General features: G+C 47.6%; 2 protein-coding genes across 9 annotated transcripts; both read left to right on the top strand.

Moving 5' to 3' along the window:
- Nucleotides 1-4,167: 4,167 nt before the first annotated feature.
- LOC120698864 (ABC transporter G family member 23-like) lies at nt 4,168-16,169 on the top strand. 8 transcript variants are annotated; one of them, XM_039982622.1, is made up of 4 exons: nt 4,168-4,583; nt 4,655-4,743; nt 8,876-9,006; nt 9,816-16,169. In XM_039982622.1, the coding sequence occupies exon 4, from the start codon at nt 13,800-13,802 to the stop codon at nt 15,921-15,923; it is 2,124 nt and encodes a 707-aa protein (XP_039838556.1). In that variant the 5' UTR covers nt 4,168-4,583; nt 4,655-4,743; nt 8,876-9,006; nt 9,816-13,799; the 3' UTR covers nt 15,924-16,169. The 8 variants fall into 8 exon arrangements, with proteins under 8 accessions (XP_039838556.1, XP_039838555.1, XP_039838558.1 ...); XM_039982621.1 differs by having other exon boundaries at nt 4,665-4,743; XM_039982624.1 differs by lacking the exons at nt 4,168-4,583; nt 4,655-4,743 and adding an exon at nt 5,070-7,553 and having other exon boundaries at nt 8,876-9,048; nt 9,816-9,931; nt 10,810-16,169.
- A 1,192-nt stretch (nt 16,170-17,361) lies between these two features.
- Nucleotides 17,362-19,812, top strand: LOC120698865 (circumsporozoite protein-like). Its single transcript, XM_039982628.1, has one exon. It carries the CDS (start codon nt 17,746-17,748, stop codon nt 18,328-18,330), a length of 585 nt encoding a protein of 194 aa, XP_039838562.1. The 5' UTR covers nt 17,362-17,745; the 3' UTR covers nt 18,331-19,812.
- Nucleotides 19,813-21,102: the final 1,290 nt, after the last annotated feature.

Genomic DNA, 21,102 nt, shown 5'->3' on the forward strand with positions numbered 1-21,102 from the left:
AGTATGCTTGTGATGCTTGTTAGTGTGTTTGTTTGAGCTAACTCCTTGTTTGATCGCTGGCGATGTGTTGCGGGACTAGTGCCTGCGGTAACATTGTTCATCCCATCATTATCTCATCAATGACATCTCCTCGTTGGAAGGAAAAGCAAGCCCAGAAGACCGGAAGCCAAATCTCTTTTATACTTGTTATCCGTCTTGTTTTCTTCTTATCAAAATCTGCTCACCCTGACCATTCTCTTTACCCCTAGACTCTGCGAATCTCGGGACGAGATTCTGTTTCAGGGGTAGTTCTGTCACACCCTAAAATTTCAATTTTGGGTTGTGAATATCTTTTTGAATATAATTATCCATCTTCTGAATATTTCAAGAATTTTTTTGGCATTTATTCTCACTTTTCTCTAGAGCTACATCCATTTAATGAAAAGTTCTAGAATATTTTTTTACAAGAATTTCTTTTTGGAGTTCCCATGTCCAAACCGTCTATGAGATTTACTCCTAAAAAAATATTGGGATTGAATTTCTCATCTTTTACTCCTAAAAAAATATTGGGATTGAATTTCTCATCTTTTTCCTTTTTTTTCCTTTTCCTTTGCCTCTCGGGCCAAACTTCTCTATCTGTCTCTCGCCGAGCCCAGCTGCCCTCGGAGGCTGTTTTCTTTTTCCTTCTCTCCGTTAAATAACAACCCAAGCCAGCCCAGCTGAGCCCGGCCATCGCGTCGCAAAAGACGAGAAGCGCAGAAGTTGCTACGGAGTTCTGCTGTGTTGTTCGGCTGTTCCGTACGCTGGACGTGGCATCGATTTTTTCTTTCTTTTTATCCGGCTCATCTAATACTATTTCACTTTCTATTAGGTCGGTCCATATTAATTCAACACATGTTCTCGTATCAATTCGTCAGCTACTCAGTTCTCGATTTTCTACCCAAGAGGTGATATGGAATTTGCATGCCTCATTTTACCATTATTTTAATTTTGTTAATAGATTAGGATGGACCAATGACACATAGCATTCTCGTTTCTTTCTTCTAATCCTAATTTTACTTCTTTAATTTGATTTAGGAGTTGTTTGGTTTTAGGGACTAAATTTAGACTATGTCACATAAAAAAGAATCTTGATATTTATTAGTATTAAATGAAGTTTGATTGTAAAACTAACGGTAGAATTCTGGGCTAAACTGCGAGACGAATCTAACGAGGTATATTAATTCATAATTAATGAATTGTTACTGTAGCATTACTGTAGCTAACCGTAGATTAATTAGGCTCATTAGATTCGTATCACAAATTAGCACTCATCTGTCAAAAAAAATTTATAAACAAATTTTATTTGGTACTCTAAACAGTAAGATTTCTTTTGATGTGATATGGGCTAAAAAATTGATGGAAACAAACATAGTCTTAGCTTTTGCCTTCGTGCATTAGGTATGGGGCGTTTATTCATCGCGCGTGCTTTTTGCGCGCCGCTGCGTTGCCGGAGGCTTTCCCCCTATTCTATTGTACAATCTGTTTAGGGTCTTGAAGTGTTAAACAACATTTAGAATTCTAGAACATTTTAAAGTGTTTATAACATTTACTCAGAACTTTTTCAAATGTTCTAATGTTTCTGTACAATTCTGAAATGTTTTACAAACATATATGAAATGTTTCGAAACAATTTGAAATATTATCCAAACAAACCTGAAATATTTTTTAATCATTCAAAACATTATGAAGTGTTTAACACTATTTATTGGAAACTTTTCATGTTCCCAAACAAATCAGCATGTTCCGGAACACTCTGAAATGTTCCAAAAGAAAGTCCTCAATGTTTCAGAACTTTTTCCAAATGTTCTAATGTTCCAGTACAATTCTGAAATGTTTCTCCAAACATATCTGCAATATTTTACAACCATATTTGAAATATTTTGAAACAATCTGAAATATTTCTAAACGAACCTAAAAATATTTTTTAACTTTTCATGCAAACACTGACAGCCTGTTCGGCTGAGCTGAAATTGCTGGGCTGGAGATAACCAGCTCCAGCCAGGGCCAGACCGGCTGAATCTACAACCATTCATCATCTTCTGCAGGCACACGCAAGCTAAGCCAACCATTCATACGGTAACACTTTTGAAAAAAGTTCAGGAACACTTTTGAAAACGTTCCGGAACACTATAGAAATATTCCGAAACTTTATGAATTGTTTCGGATTACTTTTGAAAATATTATGACATACTTTTTGAAAACCATATTAACATTCCGGAATAATGTTCCAAAACACTTGTGACAATGAAACATTATAGAAATATTCCGAAACTCTTTTGAAAATAATGCAGAACACTTTTTGAATTGTTCCGGAACACATTTTGAAATGTCCCGGAACACTTTTGAGAACCATCTTAATGTTTCAGAACAATGTTCCTGAGCACTTTTTTGAATTTTTCCAGAACACTTTTGAAAAATGTTCGGGGACACTTTTCAAAATATTCCAGAATTTTTTTGAAAATTGTCTTAATATTTCGAAACAATGTTCCAAAACACTTGTGACAATGTTCCGGAACACTATAGAAATGTTCCAGAATACTTTTGAAAATATTGCGAAACACTTTTCAAATTTTTTGAAACACTTTTGAAAATGTTTAGGAACACTTTTGAAAATGTTCCGGAACACTATAGAAATGTTCCGGAACTTTTTGAATTGTTTTGGAACACTTTTGAAAATATTCCGAAACACTTTTTGAAAAACGTCTTAACGTTCCAGAACAATGTTCCTGAGCACTTTTTTGAATTGTTCCGGAACACTTTTGAAAAACATTCGGGAACACTTTTGAAAATATTTCATAATATTTTTGAAAATCGACTTAATGTTTCGGAACAATGTTCCAAAACACTATAAAAATGTTCCAGAATACTTTTTGGAAAATGTTTCCCAAAAGTGTTCCGGTCTTAATGTTCTTTCGGATCTCTTTTGAAAATACTGCGGAACACTTTTTGAAATAGTTCGGAACACTTTTGAAATTGTTCCGGAACACTTTCGACAATGTTCCGGAACACTTTTGAGAACCGTCTTAATGTTCCGGAATAATGTTCCTAAGCACTTTTTTGAATTGTTCCGGAACACTTTTGAAAAACGTTCGGGAACACTTTTGAAAATATTTCAGAATATTTTTTAAAATCGTCTTAATGTTTCAGAACAATGTTCCAAAACACTTGTGACAATGTTTCGGAACACTATAGAAATGTTCCCGAACACTATTGAAAATATTGCGAAATACTTTTGAAATATTTCAGAACACTTTTGAAAATGCTCAGGAACACTTTTGAAAACGTTCCGGAACACTAAAGAAATGTTCCGGAACTTTATGAATTGTTTCGGAACACTTTTGAAAATATTTCGGAACACTTTTTCAAAACTGTCTTAGTGTTCCGGAACAATATTCCGAAACACTTGTGACAATGTTCCGGAGCACACTTTTGAAAATGTTCCGGAACAATTTGGAATGTTCTAGAACACTTTTTAAAATGTTTTGGAATACTTTTGAAACGTTTCCGGAAAACTTTTGAAAAAAAAACACTTTTGAGAACTGTCTTAATGTTCTGGAACAATATAGAAATGTTCCAGAACTCTTTTGAAAATACTGCGGAACAATTTTTGAAATGTTTCGGAACATTTTTGAAATTGTTCCTAAACGCTTTTGAAATGTTCCGGAACACTTTTTGAAAAACCGCGGCATTATGAAAACAAATATATCTGTAAAGTATTAAACAATTAAAATTGTTTACAAAATACCCTTAAACAATTTGAACTGTTATCGAAACATTAGGAAAATAAAATTTCCAGAACATTTACAAAATACCCTTAAATAATTTCGCTTCATTGGATATAGTGCAATGAAGCGATCAATTTGAAGCGCATCCGCATGCTAAAACAAAAGAATTTTGAATCGTGAAAACAACTCAGAAGTACAGAACATTTCCAAACATTTTTTATCAGAACATTTTCCAGTGAATACAACTTCTGAAGCAAATGGCAGGCCTAACACCCAATTAGCTTAATGGGCCGGGCCCCAGCTTCCGTTGCCGCTCGCGCCGCACGACCGCCCGCTGTCCGCCCATGCTTCTGCGATGCTGTCGCCTGAAGTCATATAGACGCCCCCTCGACCGGGCCAACCCTTGTGCTGCCGCCAGCCCTCTTCACACAGACGCCACCCCCCGGCGACCAAGCCATCTGATTATTTGCGAGACCAAGCCCTCCCTACGATTCCTCCTGCGTCGCCGCTCTCTGGTAGCGCCGCCGCTCGCCTGGTCGTGGGCGAGACCTACACCCCGCCTGCTGCCACGCGACGCTCTTGCTCGGGGTACGGTGGACCAGGTGCCCGTGCGTCGAGGTCCTTGCTGCCCCACTGCTGCCCGCCTTGTGCAGCACCACCAACGCCGCCGGGAGCCAGCCATCATCACCGCGCCCCCTGCTCGCCTCGTCACATGCCCCACGGCAACCAACGATGCCACCAGGAGGACCAGCCACGAACAGACCGGCGCCCACCGGGATCAGACCGTCGCCTCCTCCCGGCCAAGATTCCGGCCACCTCGCTGATCACCCGCCGCCGGTAAGCCGCAAAACAGAACCCCCTTCGCCTGCTCTCCGTTTTCACCCACTCACTCGAGTCCATCGTGCAAGGAATCGGCAGCAGTTTGGAGCACCAGAACCACCGTCGGACATGGCTAGGACATCTTGAAGCTTTTGCGTCAAGACCCTTGGGAGACAAGGTAATTATTAGTCTCCTATTCTTTGTGTCTTGCGAGTTCTCAGTTAATCCCCGGTTGATAGCCTGTGAAATGTGGAGTTTTCGATTCCAGAAGAAGCTGTACATCTCTGATAGACCTTTAGTTGTTGTAAGTGTCTTTTTCGTGATATTGTTGCTTATTATTCCATTATGACGTCGCTATATTTATGAAATTTGATCCTGACATACATATAGTTATGCATTCGACTTTGTTTTAAATTGTTTTAAAAACCGGGTGTGACAAAAACAAGTGATTAATTAAATCAAAAAAATATTTTTTAATATTTATATATATTTGATCACCTCCTCTGGCAACGCACAAGCACATTTATAACTGTGCTATTTATTGTTCTAGCTTGTGGCAATAGTGTGGTCCATATGTGCTTCCAACTAACTCTTGAAGTTAAATCATTTCAAAGAAAGTCTTGAAGCAAAACGACCCAATGAGGTCATGCAACCTTTAACTATTGTGGTAATATCGCTCTAATGTGGAGTTTAAGTTCCCAAAAATCATTGAGAAAATTACTTTATGTTCCAAACGGTGAGCTTGGAATCCCAATATTCAATAGGCACCCTTTGATGAAAATTCCTTTCTCAATGTCAGTCAAGTCAACATTTATCCATGACAAACAGGTCTGAGCTGCATCCTTGAAGTCGCCGTCTTTGCTTTCCTCATGCTTCCTAGCCACATATACCCATCGTGAATAATTAGTGTGGATCAATCATAATAATGATATACAAATATTGAAATATAAATTCAACTATAAATTATTGATATTAGTAACAATGTAGTAAAGCTATAGGAGAGGATCAATTTAGAACATCTTACATAAAGGGGTATAATGCTATATAGTAACTAACCGTAGCAGCGAGGTCAGCTTGGTTGAGCTCCTAACACAACGAGTCAAGAACTTGTATCTCACGCTTTTGTGCATTAACAACAGCTAAATACCTATGTGTGTCTTTGATATATATTTATTGGAATTAGAATCTAATAATCAAGATATTAAGTTAATCGCATACATATACAACTATAAACCAAAACTCTATCAAACCTAGAACATGTCAACTATAAAGAGATTGTTACAGTTTCATGCTTTAGATAGTTTCTCACAATCTTTGTAATGCAGTTTCCATCTCCATGTATTACAAGGTTTTCATTCCCTTTTAGCATTGCGGAAGTAAATGGATTTTCAAAGTAAATTTTATATCATTCCTAATTTGCAGGTGTGCTCAATCCTTTATACAACACATATGCCAAAAGATTATTTATTTACTTGTAAGTAGGTGTACGGACATCATTTCAGGAATATTTTTGGATCTAGCAGGCATAAGAGTTGAGCTTGTGTGACAAATATGCCAAAGATGTTTCTATTGTTATTTGACAACAACAATCCAGGTTGGTCATTGCATAATCTGCCAATGTTCAAATGTTTTATATATTATATAGTAATAAACAAAGTAAACACAATATAGTGAAATGAAAATATTATAATAATGTGTAACTTGTGGTAGATAGTCATATGATTGATCAACTTTGAACCGTTCACCATGCCCCTCTGGCTGCTTATCATCATCTAGTTTATCTGATTCAAAATCACTCAACTCAGAAATTTTTTCATTCTCAATGTCACTTGATTCAACATTGTAAGAGCCTGATTTATGAAAAAAATACAAAAACTAAAAATTATCAAATTAGAGACCAGTCGGCTAAATTAAACTAATAAAAGAATAACTAGCCGAAGATGATTCTGGGATGGTTGGTGACGGAGGTGGCAGCCGTGGGTCACAATCATTCATACCGAAGACACACAATTCAGAACATCTTCGATTAGTTTTAATTATTTGATTCTTTCATGTCTAATATTTAAACACACACAGTACATACTTCCTATAACTATGTGGACCAGAGGAGAGGAACAACACATCATCCATGATTCATTTATAGGTAGGCTTCCTAATATAATTGTCAGTTAGGCTTCACTTTCCTCATAATTTTATTTGATTCGGTTGGTTCGGTTCGTCCCCAACTTCTCGTCTTCTCGTTCAGACTAATGCTCAAATCTTTGGGCGGTGCTCAGACGCCTTCGGTGGCTGGCCGCCCCCCACTACTAAAAAACAGTTTTCCCCACCAATATTTTCGCTGCCTATTCTTATAGAGCCGGCGGCGAAAATGTTTCACCGTCGGCCCTATAACAGGTGGACGAAGTGGATAAAACCATTTTCACCGCTGGCCCCAACCTCAAATCAAGGATAAAAATAGATTCTATTTTCACCGTCAGCCTTAACCACGGGCTAAGGGTGAAATTTGTTTCCTTTCCAACGCCGGTGCTACAGTCCACTGCAGCAAGACCGGCGGTGAAACAGAATGGTTCGCGTGGTGGCATGTCCCCCCTCTTCACCCTTCTCAACCGAAGGAAACCATCTCCAACTCAATCCTCTTCGGCTCTGCGTGCTCGTGCTCGGCTTCCTTCCTCTTCTCCTCTGTCGTCTCCCTCCCGAGCGTGCCACGCGACACCGGCGAGGCTAAGCAGATGAGCTAGCCTGTGTTGGTGTTGGTGGCGCCCCCCGACACCTCCCTCCATCCAGACGCCTCCGCGCCCAGGCCTTGATTCCGGCGGCGCCCCGCCGGAGCGGGCCCAACGCGTCCGCGCCGCCCCGACCTCTGCCCGGCCAGGCTCCACGTCGCCCCGCTGGAGGTGCCCCGACTCCTCCATGCTGCCCTACCTCCGTCCCTCGTAGCCGGTCACCTTATCTGACGCCGCCAGTCCGAGCCCGCCGCCACCTGTTCAGGTATGCATCCATGATGTTCGATGAAATGTCTGTGTGGAGAGAGATGAGCTTGATCAGCTTGTGCTTCGCTGCTAGCTCTTGGCTTTCCTCGCGTGATGAGTTAGTTGCTGTGTATGAGGTCTAGTATTTTCTTGAGGGAGATGTTTAATTTTAATAGTACAAGTGTTGGCTGTATATTGGACGCCAAACCTGAAAAACATGCTGAGTGTCCTTGAAGTCAAACTTAATTTGTGAATTCTTTGAGCAGATCAAATCTAGTGCTGTAAGCTTTATTTTAATTGAAAAGGAAAAACTGTGCTCAGTGGTTGAACAACTTGATACAAAACACTGGGCTTAGTTTGCGTGGTTGAGACAAGAATATAATTAAGATTCTTGTTAACTACGTGTAGAATTATACTAGGTTTTCATTCTTGTTAACTACATGTAGAATATCAGATTTTTGTTAACTGCTGCTGCACAGAGTTCGCAATGTTATACAGTCATCTAGTCGAACCTAGTCGCCATGGTACCGATAAGGCGACTAGTCGCGACTAGTCGTCGATCAGGTCGATTAGTCGACCCTAGTCGGTCCTAGTCGTCTCTATAGTCGTCCTATATATCCCACGACATATATGTACATGTATATGTACTTATATACTATATAGCAAGCAGGAACACCACAATGATAGTCAGTTTGGTGACACTTACTTGTGAGATTTGATGTTTGAACTGTCCAGAACTCCATATTCTTGTCCCACACAGTACAGGCTAATGGCTAATGGCTAATGGCTAATGGTGCAAGTTATATAGTTAACCTAACCCTAATGGCTAATGGCTAATGGCTAATGGCTAATGGCTAATGGTGCAAGTTATATAGTTAACCTAACCCTAATGGCTAATGGGCCTAATTGAGCCCAGTACAGGCGGCGGGCTGGAGTGCTGGTCTGCTGGACATCTTTTGGTTTTGGCCTGATCGTCCAAGTAGCTAGTCGGACGACTAATCGCGATTAGGCGACGATTAGTCGGACGATCAGACATCTGATCGACAAAAGCTAGTCGTTTCACTTATCGAAGCCAGCGGAGCGATAAGGTCGACTAATCGCGATTAGTCGGACGACTGTATAACATGGAGAGTTCGTCATTCTTTGCAAACCTTCCTCGAACACAGGGCCTGCTATCTGCCAAGGTTTTTCTACAAGCATACTGCATTTTGTTGTGTGTTAGCATAATTGAATGTTGCATATGTAGATAACTGTTTTCAGACCTGCAATGATCAAATATTTATCCTTACTTGCGAGTGGGCCATGTTTAATCATATTAACAGCATCTGAATTTCAATGCAGATAGCAGCATGCTGGCGGCAATTGCCATATTCTCCAGGGCCTCAAAGAGAAATATGAAGAGCATCATGGCACCAAAATTCAGGACACAGCCATAGTAGCAGCTGCCTGGCTTGCCAATCACTACATCACAGGTGCATTCAAGTTTTAGCCCTTTGCTTGGCTACTTTTATCAGGTATTTTTAAGTGTCAACAACCCAGATTAAAGTTCTGCAAAATTCAAAATGAAAATATTTGAAAATCAAAATGAGGTAACAAACTACTTGCTGACTTTCGAAGCATGTATTCTGGAAGACATATTTACTTCATTCCAAAATATTTTTAAATCATCTCTTTTGCTCGTTACCCCTTACTTTTTTCCATGTGCAAGTGTGTTCCTCTATTTGACACTAAAGGTGGATGCTCTGAACGGAACACTTCTCAAGTGTTGTTGCTGCTTCCTTAGTATCCCTACCTTTAGAGTCAACACACTTGCAGCAAACAAGGAAAGTACTTATATTTACCCTATCCTCGATCCCATTTCTGAATTGAAAATTCACATAGTTTCCTTCGGTTAAAAAAATTATAACACCATCCTCTCTTTCTCCGTTACCTTTTCCATGTGTAAATGTGTTCTTATTTTTTATGCTTGAGGTGGCTTCTTTGAATCAAATGCGTCCAAGTGTTGTTACATCCTTTTGTAATCCATAAGCATTAGATATAGACACAATCACTCCTAGACATGAACTGCTTGCTGTTTTCTAAAGCATGGATTTTGATCTCCATGCTCGTTCGAATTGCATGATATAAAGGAAACACATTTTACTTCATTCCAAAAATTTCTCATTGTTTTAACCCCTGTTTTTGGTCCCCCCCCCCCCCCCCAATTTTTTTTCCATGTGCTAGTGCGTTCCTCTATTTGATGCTAAATACGGATCTCTGAGTGAAATACTTCTATCTTTAGTATCAGGAGAGGAACACACGTGCATAAGTATCTAAAGAGCAAATGAGGTGCAGGACCACTCACTGAGTTTTGAAGCATGCATTTTGGTTATCTCTCCGCAGTTGGTTAGATTGCAGGTTCTCATATCACATACCAAGCTTTAATTAGAAGTTATTTTCTTCATATCATTCCCTTTCCTTCTTACCCTTTTTTACATGAGTGGCTTCTCTTTTTGATGCTTAAGATGGCTGCTTTTAGTCTTAAGTGACAAACACAACTAATCAGCAATAATAAAAACTTCCATTAAGAAAGGAATTTGCAATGATTCTTTAACCTCTTGGAATCTGTTATATATTTGTGGAGCATTCTAAGGAAAGATGGATATTTCTCAAACAGTTTCAGCGGATAATACACAGTTACAGCCTGGTTGTAGATAGGTATTTCTCCTTAAAATGTTCTTGGTGTTCAAATGATCATCGAGTAAAAGTAAAGCGGAGAACTTTAATTTGGGCACGCACTTGCTTTTTCAATCCATTTCAAGGGCAAAGGTGGATGTATAGCACTGAAATTGAATTTATAAAATTTCTGAGCAGCATATATTTAGGTGATCCCCATATGTAATTCTGCGAATCATCAGGACCATATGTTATCTGAGCCTGTCCAAATCTGCCTGCAGGTTGAGATATTCATTATATGCTTGTCTTGACATGAGTTGGAAAAGCTCTGCCAAGTTTAAAGGGCCTCATTTAAGGAATTATTGTAGCATGTCACTAGACCTACTTGGGAGTGAACATATTGCATCCGCTAGGATTATTCAGATAGTTATTTAGCTATTCAAATTATGAACATAAAAACAATAATCACATACAAGAGGCTATGATAAATGATATGCATGCTTAAAATTTTGATGCCACTAGCAACATACAAAATGCACCTATGTACTTCCATATATTGCACGACAACAAGTCCTGTTGAACAACAGGCAAGGCTGAACTGATGACTTTATCAATGCTAGTTATTCAGGAGGAAGAACGCTGCTGAGCTTATTCAACAATAGGTCAACGGCGGTAATAGCAAGCAGGGCAAACAGACCATATAGAATCCCGCCTTGTTAGATTGTTCTCTTGCAACATCAAAGTCTGCAATCTCGTGCGATGGATGTCTTCATACAAGTGTGTTGCATTTATAGATAGCAAGGTGTGTGGGCGATGGATGTCTTCATACTCTTGCTATGTTTCCTTGATTCCTTCCATAGGTCTACACTGAACAAATTAACTGGTAAGCTTTCCATCAATTTGCATCTCCTTTTGTTGTTTATCCAATGTTTGTTAATACTTTTGTTCTCTCTTAATTGAGTGCATATGTAGTTCACAATGTTCAAACTTATAGTCAGCAGTAGTCTTCTGAGCACTAAAGTCTCACCCTTTGCTTCATTCTTTGGTGGCCGCAGATGAGATCTAGGTGTGTGTGTGTGTGGTTATCATTTCTAAAAGGTTTCGGACATTTCAATCTCAAACTAATCTTGGGTCCTTTTTGTATTTCAATTCACGGTTGCCGAAAATAAGAGCTGGGGTTTTAAGAATTTTGTTCAGTGATGAAAGTTAAGGCTTTTATTTACAGGATGCCTCTTCTTTGACCTGTGCGGTAGCAATTTTAGTTTGCAATATCTAAGGATCCAAAATGCACTTTGGTCACAGTTTTCTGATCATAAAACAATATACACAATATGGTATATGATCTTGACATTTCATAATACGTTTGCATCTCTGAAGTTATTCTGTGGCTTGACTACTGATAGTCTATTTCTTAATATGTATCATATAGTAGCATCAGGTTGGAGCTTTATTACGTGTCTTCTGCTCTGTGCTATCTGTTATGCTCTTATCCAGGTTTCACTTAACGTCTTGGCTGCTTTCACAACAATTTATAGCTATCCAAGTGATAATTTATCTGATATGATCAAAACAGTATACTTTCACTTTTATCTAGTTCTGAAGACCCATATATGCAAGACCATCTTTGAAGTTCCCGCAGCAACATCTGGGGTGCTCACCTAATATTGATAATGAGACACCTAGTTGACATAAGGAATTGACTTGTTATGGTTGGTGGATGGCTTTATTTTTAGTTATATATGCGAGAAATAGGAGAGGCATGTTTCGGGCAAATGCGCTCTGTAAATGTTTTTGTTTGGACAAACCATTCCATCCCATTATTACATATATGGTTTAGAGTGTAAAGTGAACTGTTCTTCTCTTTAGCACGCGTTCCATCCCATACGTGTTGATTGGGGAGGGTATTATCCTGTTTCCAAACGAGACCTAAGTAAGGTACCAGTGGACGAATCAAATGAAAACCATTAGTTCTTCTGTGGTGTCACAAAGCTAGAGATGAAAATTAGCAAGGGTAGTTGGCGGGTTTAGTTGATTCGGTTTGTCTAAGAAAATAGAAATACGTGATCAAGATGAGGGCTATATATTGGCAAATTGGATGCAAATTGGTTGGTTAGATTTGTCATGGTGAAACAGGGGTGTCTGCAATTTTGACTATTTGCTTTTAGTAGTAAGCAACATGTTCAGGCGCATGTTGATGCTTCATCGATCTCAAAATTTATTGGTCCGGTCCTCCATAGATGTTCTTCTGCCACAATTGTTTCCGCTTTCTTTCTCATGTGCACAAAAGATACACGTAGTGGCAGCTGCTTTATCTATCTTGCATATACGTTCACACAGCAAGCAAGGGATATCGTTTTCAGAATATGTTCCTCCTAGTGCTCCTAGCAAGGTCCAAAGATTCAAAGTGACCATTGCGCGAAGGATTTTGGCTGTCATTGTAGGTCGGGATGCCAAGTTTCCCTGCAGGGTTTGGTGTTTTTATTCCACTTGCTTGGCCGAGGTGTGCAAATCCTTTTGTGCTGAGATTCTGCCTGCCTGCAACAAACAAGAAACAAGCCTTTCTGACATACTAGGAGTAGAATGGAGGGCCTGGTCTCTTTACATGCGCCGGGTACAACACAAATTCTAATTCTCACGGGTTCAGAAATAATCTGCTTGAGCGGATAATTCGGTGCCGATGCTAGACCAGAACGACTATGGATGCTAAATTGGTACCACACCAAGTCGCCTGAAGATTCGGAGGCCAGAGGCTGAGTTAGCCCCCAGGTTCTTTGGAATGGAAAGTCAGGTTCTCTTTATGATACGCCTGGCTGGCGACGTCCTCACTTCCAGCGAGGTGCGCTGCCTGGAATTCGAACTCTGGCCCTCCTTTTTTTGGAGGTTGGCATCTAAACCAGTCGAGCTACCCTCTCTACCCAGTCGCCTCAAGATTAAACTGAAGCTGTTGGTGAAATGCAGTCATCTCTCAAGCAGAAGCCAGAACGCCACTCGTGACTCGTGTAGCTCAAGCTCTCACCAACCGTTGCTACGCCCGGCTCGCCGGTATCCAAGCTAGGAGGAGGTAGATGCGCGGCGAGACCAGACCCCAACCACACGCCACGAAACGCGAGCCCCGTGCCCGCGGTTCGATCGACCTGTTCAGCCAGGCCAAGCCCAGCACGCGCGCCGGCCGGTTGGTTAGGCCGGCGTGCTTAGGTCCAACGGCCACGACGCTCGGGCATGGCCGTTAGGTCACAGAGTACAGTAGCTCGCGGGTCGCAGCGGCCCCTCACCCAAAACGACATGCACGAAACGAAACCGTTGCCCTCACTCTTTCTTCCTTCTTCTTCGTCGCTCCCTGGTAAAGTGCTCGCCTGCGCCTGCGCCGACGAGGCCGCTTTCGTTTTCTTCTCCCATTTGCTCACCCAATGCAAACCGCGTACCCAATCGAGAGACCTCGCTCTCCCTTCGCCCTGACTTGCGTTTCAGATCCTACTAGTGGCAGGTCCAGAAGCTCGCCATCGGCAGGAAGCAAATAATGGCGGTGTGGCGTGCCGCGACGTTTCGTGCGCGCGTGCGATGGGTGCGTGACACGTTCAAGTAATCGAGCTGGTGGTGGATCTGCGTGCTCATGGTCATGGGAGACGAAGGCGGCAGCAGCAGCAGCGAGCTATATCTGCTCAGCCGCTTCGCGCCATCGTCGTCGTCGGCTCAGCTGAGAGGCAGGGGAGAAAGGGCCATGGATCACCACCAGGACGACCTGTCGGCGGAGCTGGACCCGGCGCTGCTCATGTCCGCGTCCACGTCCTCCTCGTCGCCGCCGGGCTCCGCCTCGCCCTCCTCCTCCTTCTCCCACCCGTCCCCGCCCCACTACACCCTCGCCGTCAGCGACCTCTCCTCCCCCGCGCCTCGCCGCCGCTCCTCCATCCTGCCGCCCTTCTTGTCATCTAGCTGCATCCCCACCTCCGGCCCGGCGGCCACCGACGGCGGCGAGGGCCTGCTCCTCAAGTCCGTGTCCTTCACCGCCTCCAGCTCCAACATCCTCGCCGTCGTGGGCCCCAGCGGCGCCGGCAAGTCGACGCTGCTCCGCATCCTCTCCGGCCGCGGCGCGGGGTCCGAGATCGCCACGCCGGGGACGGTGTCGCTCAACGGCCGCGCCGTCACCTCCCGCGCGCAGCTGCGGCGGCTCTGCGGGTTCGTCACCCAGGACGACAACCTGCTGCCGCTGCTCACGGTCCGCGAGACCATCCTCTTCGCCGCGCGCTTCAGGCTCCGCGGCGGCGCCGCCACCGCGCGGGAGCGCCTCGACCGCGCGGAGGCGCTCATCCAGGAGCTGGGCCTGTCCGAGGTGGCCGACAGCTACGTCGGCGGCGGCGGGGACGGCGCCGCGCGCGGCGTGTCCGGCGGCGAGCGGAAGCGGGTGTCCATCGCGGTGGACATGGTGCACGACCCGCCGGTGCTTCTGCTGGACGAGCCCACGTCGGGGCTGGACAGCCGGTCGGCCGTGGACGTGCTGGCGCTGCTGCGCAGGGTGTCCCGCGCGCGGCGGCAGGTGGTGGTGCTCAGCATCCACCAGCCCAGCTACCGCATGCTCGGCTACATCTCCTCGCTGCTGCTCCTCTCCCGCGGCACCGTCGCGCACTCGGGCACGCTCCGGTCGCTCGAGGACGCGCTGGCGCGGCTGGGCCACAAGATCCCCGCGCAGCTCAACCCGCTGGAGCTCGCCATGGAGACGGAGGTCACCGCCGAGCTCGCGGAGGACCGCTACCGCCACGGCGCCGGGCTCCTCCTCCTCGACGAGGATGCGGTGAGCAGCAGCAGCCTCCTCCTCGACAGCAGCAGCAACGACGTCGCCGTCCCCGACCGCGGCGGCTACTACTGCAGCCGCGCCACGGAGGTGTCGGCGCTGGCCGTGCGGTGCTGGCGCACCATGTACCGCACGCGGGAGCTCTTCGCGGCGCGCGGGGCGCAGGCCGTGGTGGGCGGGCTCGGCCTCGGCAGCGTCTACTTCCGGCTGAGCCCCGACGGCCCCGACGGCGTGGCGCTCCGGCTGGGGCTCTTCGCCTTCACCCTCTCCTTCCTCCTCTCCTCCACCGTGGAGGCGCTGCCCATCCTCCTCCACGAGCGGCGGGTGCTGATGCGGGAGGCCTCGCGGCGCGCGTACCGGCTCTCCTCCTACGTGGCCGCCAACGCGCTGGTCTTCGCGCCGTGCCTCCTCGCCGTGGCGCTCCTCTTCGCGGGCCCGCTCTACTGGCTCGCGGGGCTCCGCGCGGCGCCGCGCGGGGCGGCGGCCTTCGCCTTCTTCGTGCTCGCCGTCTGGCTCATCGTGCTCATGGCCAGCTCGCTGGTGCTCTTCCTCAGCGCGGTGTCGCCGGACTTCGTGCTGGGGAACGCCCTCATCTGCGTGTGCCTGGGCGTCTTCTTCCTCTTCTCCGGCTACTTCATCCCCCGGGCCAGCATCCCGAGGTACTGGGCCTTCATGTACTACGTGTCCATGTACAGGTACCCGCTGGACCTGCTGCTCATCAACGAGTACGGGGGCGGCGCGAGGGGCAGGTGCGTGGCGTGGGTCGGGGGGAACGCCATGGCCGGCGGCGGCGTGTGCCTGCGGACCGGGGCCGACGTGCTCAGGGACAGGGGCATCGACGAGGGGATGAAGTGGGTCAACGTCGGGGTCATGCTGGGCTTCTTCCTGCTCTACAGGGTCATGTGCTGGGCCGTGCTCGTCAGGAGGGCCTCCAAGACCACCCTGTGATCTGATCGATCATCCATGGCAGCTCCTCTCTTTTCTTCCTTCAGGGTTTCGATGGTTCATTCATTCAGGGGAAGGAAGACCTGTAATCTGTTTCAGCAAGCATTGTAATATTTTTGTATTGTGTTCCATTTTATTACCTTTTGGTTATTTTGGGGCTTGGTGTTAACTACGAAATGTGACGTTCATCTGGGCTAAGTGGAATATTAATGTGAACTTCGGCAATAAACCAGTTCATTTAGTGACAAATTGCTCAAGCTCAGCTCGTTAAGCTCATTTAGTGATCTTCGAGCTTGTTTACTCAGTAATTTAGCCATAGTTTTACTCAGTAAGTAGGTTGTTGAGCGTGGAGGTGCTTGGCGAACCAACTCAACAACAAAACTGCCACCTCTACTGACACGAAATGAGATTGGATACCCCGAGAGGCTTGGCAAATTTGGTGCTGGCCCAGCAGTGACCAAAGTAATGTGAGTACGGGTAACAAAGTAATCTAGTACTACGATTGATTCAATGGCCATTTTTAGTAACTACGATTGATTCTGAGAACCGATGGTGAGATGTTTGGAGTTCTTAGGATTTATCCCTTTTTCTACCAAATGTCTAAGAATTAAGGTGAAGGCTTCAACAGGAGCATCAGAAGAACATGTAGGTTTGTCAATCGAACAGTTCAGCCCAAAATATTGGTAGATATGTGAAATTATACTCATATAAAAATAATAAAGAGGAAAAAAATATCAGCAATCCGGTTGGTAAAACCATGGGCTAATAAAATGTTACCACATCAGAAATAGGTAACGCAAGATCGATGCTGCCGACCTACGCGATTATAAAGGGAGCATCTTGTTTTGTTTAAACAAAGCAGTAAACTTAATTACTTTAGACTTTGGTTGGAAATCCCAACCACACCACCTTCATAAAGAAGACAGTCCTTCAGAAACACGAGTGCCAAACCTGACATCATCATCACCTTCCAATCTCGCCCATTTCGATGGCATCCAAGAACGCGTCTCGTGACAAGTGAAGACCAGCGTGGCGCGACGCAATCCAACTGCAACCTCGCTAGATCACCAGCCCGCCGCGGTTAAATAAATTATTTATTATTCATCTTTTTGTTCGCTGTTGCGAAAGGCTGGGCGGCCAGTTGGCTAGCCCGGTTTCGGTAGCGTCGCACCCCAACACGTTTCGATTCTCATCAGAAGCGAATTTCTGACTGTTGGGGTAAAAAAAAATCCTCGCTGTGCTCGCCGCGAGGCTTGGCCTTCTCGGGCATGGGCTAGAGTTCGATGGTTTTCTCTACCCAAATAAGCCGGTGTGATTTCCTCTAAATAAAAAAACAGTGGGGCCGTTTCCTCCCGAGTAGAGTTTTTTTTTGTTCGCTGTCTGTCGCATATACCTTCCTCCATTAGAGGCCGCCGATCCGTTCCTTTCAGCACGCCCGCGGGGCATTCTTGCCGAGGCAAATCGGGTGGTTTCTTTCTCCCCCACCCCCCGCGACCTGCACTTGGCGACGCGAAAGCGAAAGGGAAGCTGCTACCGAGGCAGAGGCTGGCTGGCGCGGGTCGAGACGAGACGAGACGCCGTGCGCAGAGCTGCTGTTCCGCCCAATAATAGCGCGGTTGCGTTGCGCTCCTCGCCCTCGCGCATCCGCCTCCTTCCTCCAATCCCCACCAAAACCACCCGCGCCGCCGATCGCGGCCAGGAGGGCCTCCGTCGCCGGCGGCGGGCTGGGCGGCCGGGATCGCTGATCGGTCGATTGATTGGCCGATCGATCGATCGCGGCGAGGCCCGGGGGAGCCGGCTCCGGTGGCGGGTTCTTGGCGGTTGCATGTATGCGGGCGGGGAGAGCCGGCCCAATGGTGCGGGCGGGGGTGGAGGGGAAGACGCGCTCCGGCGGCGGAGGCAGCCCGGTGTTCCCTCCTCCTCGGCGGCGGCGGCGGCGGCTGCGGGCGCGTCGTCGTCCTCTTCGTCTAGCCGGGGGGAGGAGCACCGGGGAGGCGGGAAGCAGGGCAAGCGCAAGAAGCAGGGAGGGAGGCGCGAGGCGGTGGCCAGGGCGATCCGCGGCGGGCTGCCGGCCGCCGCCGTGTCGTGCTGGGGCGGCGGCGGCGGGGCCGTCTCGGTGGTTCAGGAGACCGGCGGGAGCCGGGCGGGGAGGCTGTCCAGCCGGCGGGAGAGGGCGCCGGCCGACGATGGCGACGCCGACGATGGTTCCGGCCCAGGCAGGGCCCCGCCGCCGGCGTGGTGCTGCGTGTGCCCGGGCGGGGACTGCTCGCTGGAGCCCAACCCCAGCGCCAACGGCAAGGAGGACCCCGGCCTCCGCTCCCTCCTGGAGCGCAACGACTTCTTCTCCGCCGACTGCAACCCGCACGCCGACGTCGCCCCCGCCCCCGCCGCCGACGCTTCCTCGCCGTAGCCCGCCCGGCGGCGCCCGCACCGGTTAGCCGCAGTTCATCCGCCACCGCGCATTGCGGCGCGCACCAATTTTCACCGACAAAAAAGAGGAAATTTTTCACTCCCCCGAGGGATCCATCTGTACATGTGTACTTGCCGCCGTGTTTTTGAGCAACGGGAAGAAGGGGAACCGAGGGATGGGCAGGCAGCCCGGCATGTCCATGCCGCTCTGTCCCGTTGCCATTCTCTGCCTGTCTGTCAAGACCGCGTCTCGCTGCATTTGATTCGACTCAGAATTGCTCGTGGCGTTTTGCCATCGCCGCTGGGCAGGCCAGCACAGCGCTGGAAGGAAGCTGCCGGTGGAGGGCGGCGGGCTCACAGGTCAGAGCTCACGACCCCTGCCATCAAGCGAAGGTTTCGTCCGCGTTCAGAATTGCCTAGCACGTTTCTTTCAAAAAGAATTGCCTAGCACGGTATCAAGTTGTCCAAGTACTCCAAGACAATGGCCTAGCCAAGGGACGATGCTGCATTCTGAACCGCCTGTAATTTTGCTGGAAGAAACTCCAGAGGATCAAAGGCGCCAAATCATCTGCATGCTCTGAATCATCTTCTGAATTCTGATACTTGCTGCAATTTAGGCGGACGGTGCAAGCTGCAAGCGAAACATCAGAAAAGGAGAGGCACCGCATGTTCAGACACCAAAGGCGGAGGACCACCGCCGGCTGGCCGCATTTAGCACGGCGGCGGCCGGCGGCTTTGCTGCTCCACGTCCATGTCCCGTCGATGAGGACCGCACGCGAGAACGAAAGGCCATGTTTTTCTTTTTCCCGTCACAAGAAAAATGACAGAATGTCTTTACCAAAAAAGAAAAAAAAAAGAAATACTACGATAGAAGGTGAGGGAACGACGCGTCGCCGTCGACCAGCGATTGCGAGCACCGCCGGGAGTTTGGCGCGGCCACCCCACCTGGACGGAATTTGGATGGCGTCCATGCGCATCAGCATCAGCATCAGCATCAGCAAATTCAGCATGCTGCTGTAACAAGTAAGACATGCCAGTGGTGACTTGGGCGCGGCAGGCCAGGCGGCCGTTCCAATTCCATCAGGGGTGGAAGAGGCTAGAGCAAAAATCTTGGGCATGATCCGGTCAGGTTCTAATTGTCAAAAGGGGTCTGAATGATGGTTCTGATGGCGTCCTGTGCCTTAGCTAATAAGCATGTGTAGTGTAGCTAGCTTGCTCGCGCACCGGTAGCCGCATGCGAGGATATCACCGTCATTCATACGCGATGTCGCCTCTGCTAGCTGAGAGGAGGCTGTTTACTCGAATCAAGCTGCTGTCGAGTTGAGACGAGCCATCATCATCTTCAACACCCTTATGTCTCTCTCTCATCCATCTTCTCCCTGTAAACCCAGACCGGCTTTGATGTGATGATATGTTCCATCCAGGCCCTGCTTGGCTGCTCGATTTCATCAGGCATGATTTGGACATAGTGGTACTGTCTAAACTCAACTATCAAGTTTCTTCAGCGGCACCCGACAATTTGGACATCAAATTTATAAGAGGATGAAAAATGTGATGGTTTGGTGCTACGCACAAACTTTGCAAGAATGGAACAGATGAAGAATAAATTTGAAGCTTAGTATTATAATTTTCTTTCTTTGTTTCAGAGTTTTCTTTCTAGTGTTTTGAGATCCTCATTTAAGGTTTAGAGTTTAATATTTTTTGTTACCTTTGGTTGTATATATATTCACCCGATGGATATAGAGGCCGGTTTATCATTATGCAAAAAAACTAAATTATGCAGGAGGATTATATTTCCTATGGGTTGGTCGTCCAACTGGAGACTTGGTGACACCGGATCAGGTCTGCTGGCTTATAGTTTATTGGCCAGCCAGCAGGCGCCAGTCTGATGCGCTGCGTGGTGTCTGCCGTGTCAAGCAGCAGTGGAGCCAGGAATTGACACTTCTTTCCCATGCCAAGTCACTCTGTTAAGACTGACTCCAACAACACGTTGCAAAACGAGCGATGCATCCGGGAGTTTGCATCGCGCATAGTATTTGCAACGCGCCCGCAAAAACTCTCCTCTCCAACAGATGGATGCAAAATCTCTTCCGCCGCCGGTGCCGCCTCCTCCCCTCCTCTTCCGCCGCCACCCCATCCCTCCCCTCCATCTGCTGCTGGCCGAGGGCACCCCCCGCCGGTTCCTTGCAGCGCCGCCCCGAGCCTCCTCGCGCCCGCAGAGAAAGGGGCAGCGGCCGCGCGCAGCCTGCACGCCGCCACCAGCCGCCGCTGGATGCCGCTGGACGCCGCCCGACCCGCACCGCCCGAGCTCCGTCCGCAGGGGAATGGGGGAAAGAAGGAAAGAGGGGAAGGGCCGGCGCCGACGTGCGCGGAAGGGCGGACCTCGATGCTGCAGCTCGCGGCCGCGACCACGCCCATGCAACGCCCGCGTAGTGCCGACCGCGCCGCGGAGGGAGGCCGCCAAGCTCCAGGCGCGCAAGCGAAGAAGGAGGGGGGAGGAGGAGGAGGGAGGACCCGCGCCACGACGCCGGAGCTCGGAGCCCGTTCGACGCCGTCCGGCCCCGATGCGTTCGAGGCAAGAGCGGCAGTCGCCGGAGCACCCGAGATGGAGGAGCTTCGTGGGGAGGAGCTCGGCCGCTTCCGACCCACTCCACAGATCGATGCGCCGCTCCGGCCGCTCCCCGCCGCGGTCTGCTCCTCCTGCTCCTCCCTGCTCCTCCCGTGCTCCCCGCCTCGGTCTGCTCCTCCGGGACGAATGCCTTTGAGGAGAGAG

Source organism: Panicum virgatum, chromosome 3K (genome assembly GCF_016808335.1).
Source record: "Panicum virgatum strain AP13 chromosome 3K, P.virgatum_v5, whole genome shotgun sequence".
Classification (NCBI taxonomy): domain Eukaryota; kingdom Viridiplantae; phylum Streptophyta; class Magnoliopsida; order Poales; family Poaceae; genus Panicum; species Panicum virgatum.

What these genes read in the sequence shown, in the direction of transcription:
- LOC120698864 (XM_039982622.1), top strand. Translation starts at nt 13,800, where the DNA reads ATGGTCATGGGAGACGAAGGCGGCAGCAGCAGCAGCGAGCTATATCTG.
- LOC120698865 (XM_039982628.1), top strand. Translation starts at nt 17,746, where the DNA reads ATGTATGCGGGCGGGGAGAGCCGGCCCAATGGTGCGGGCGGGGGTGGA.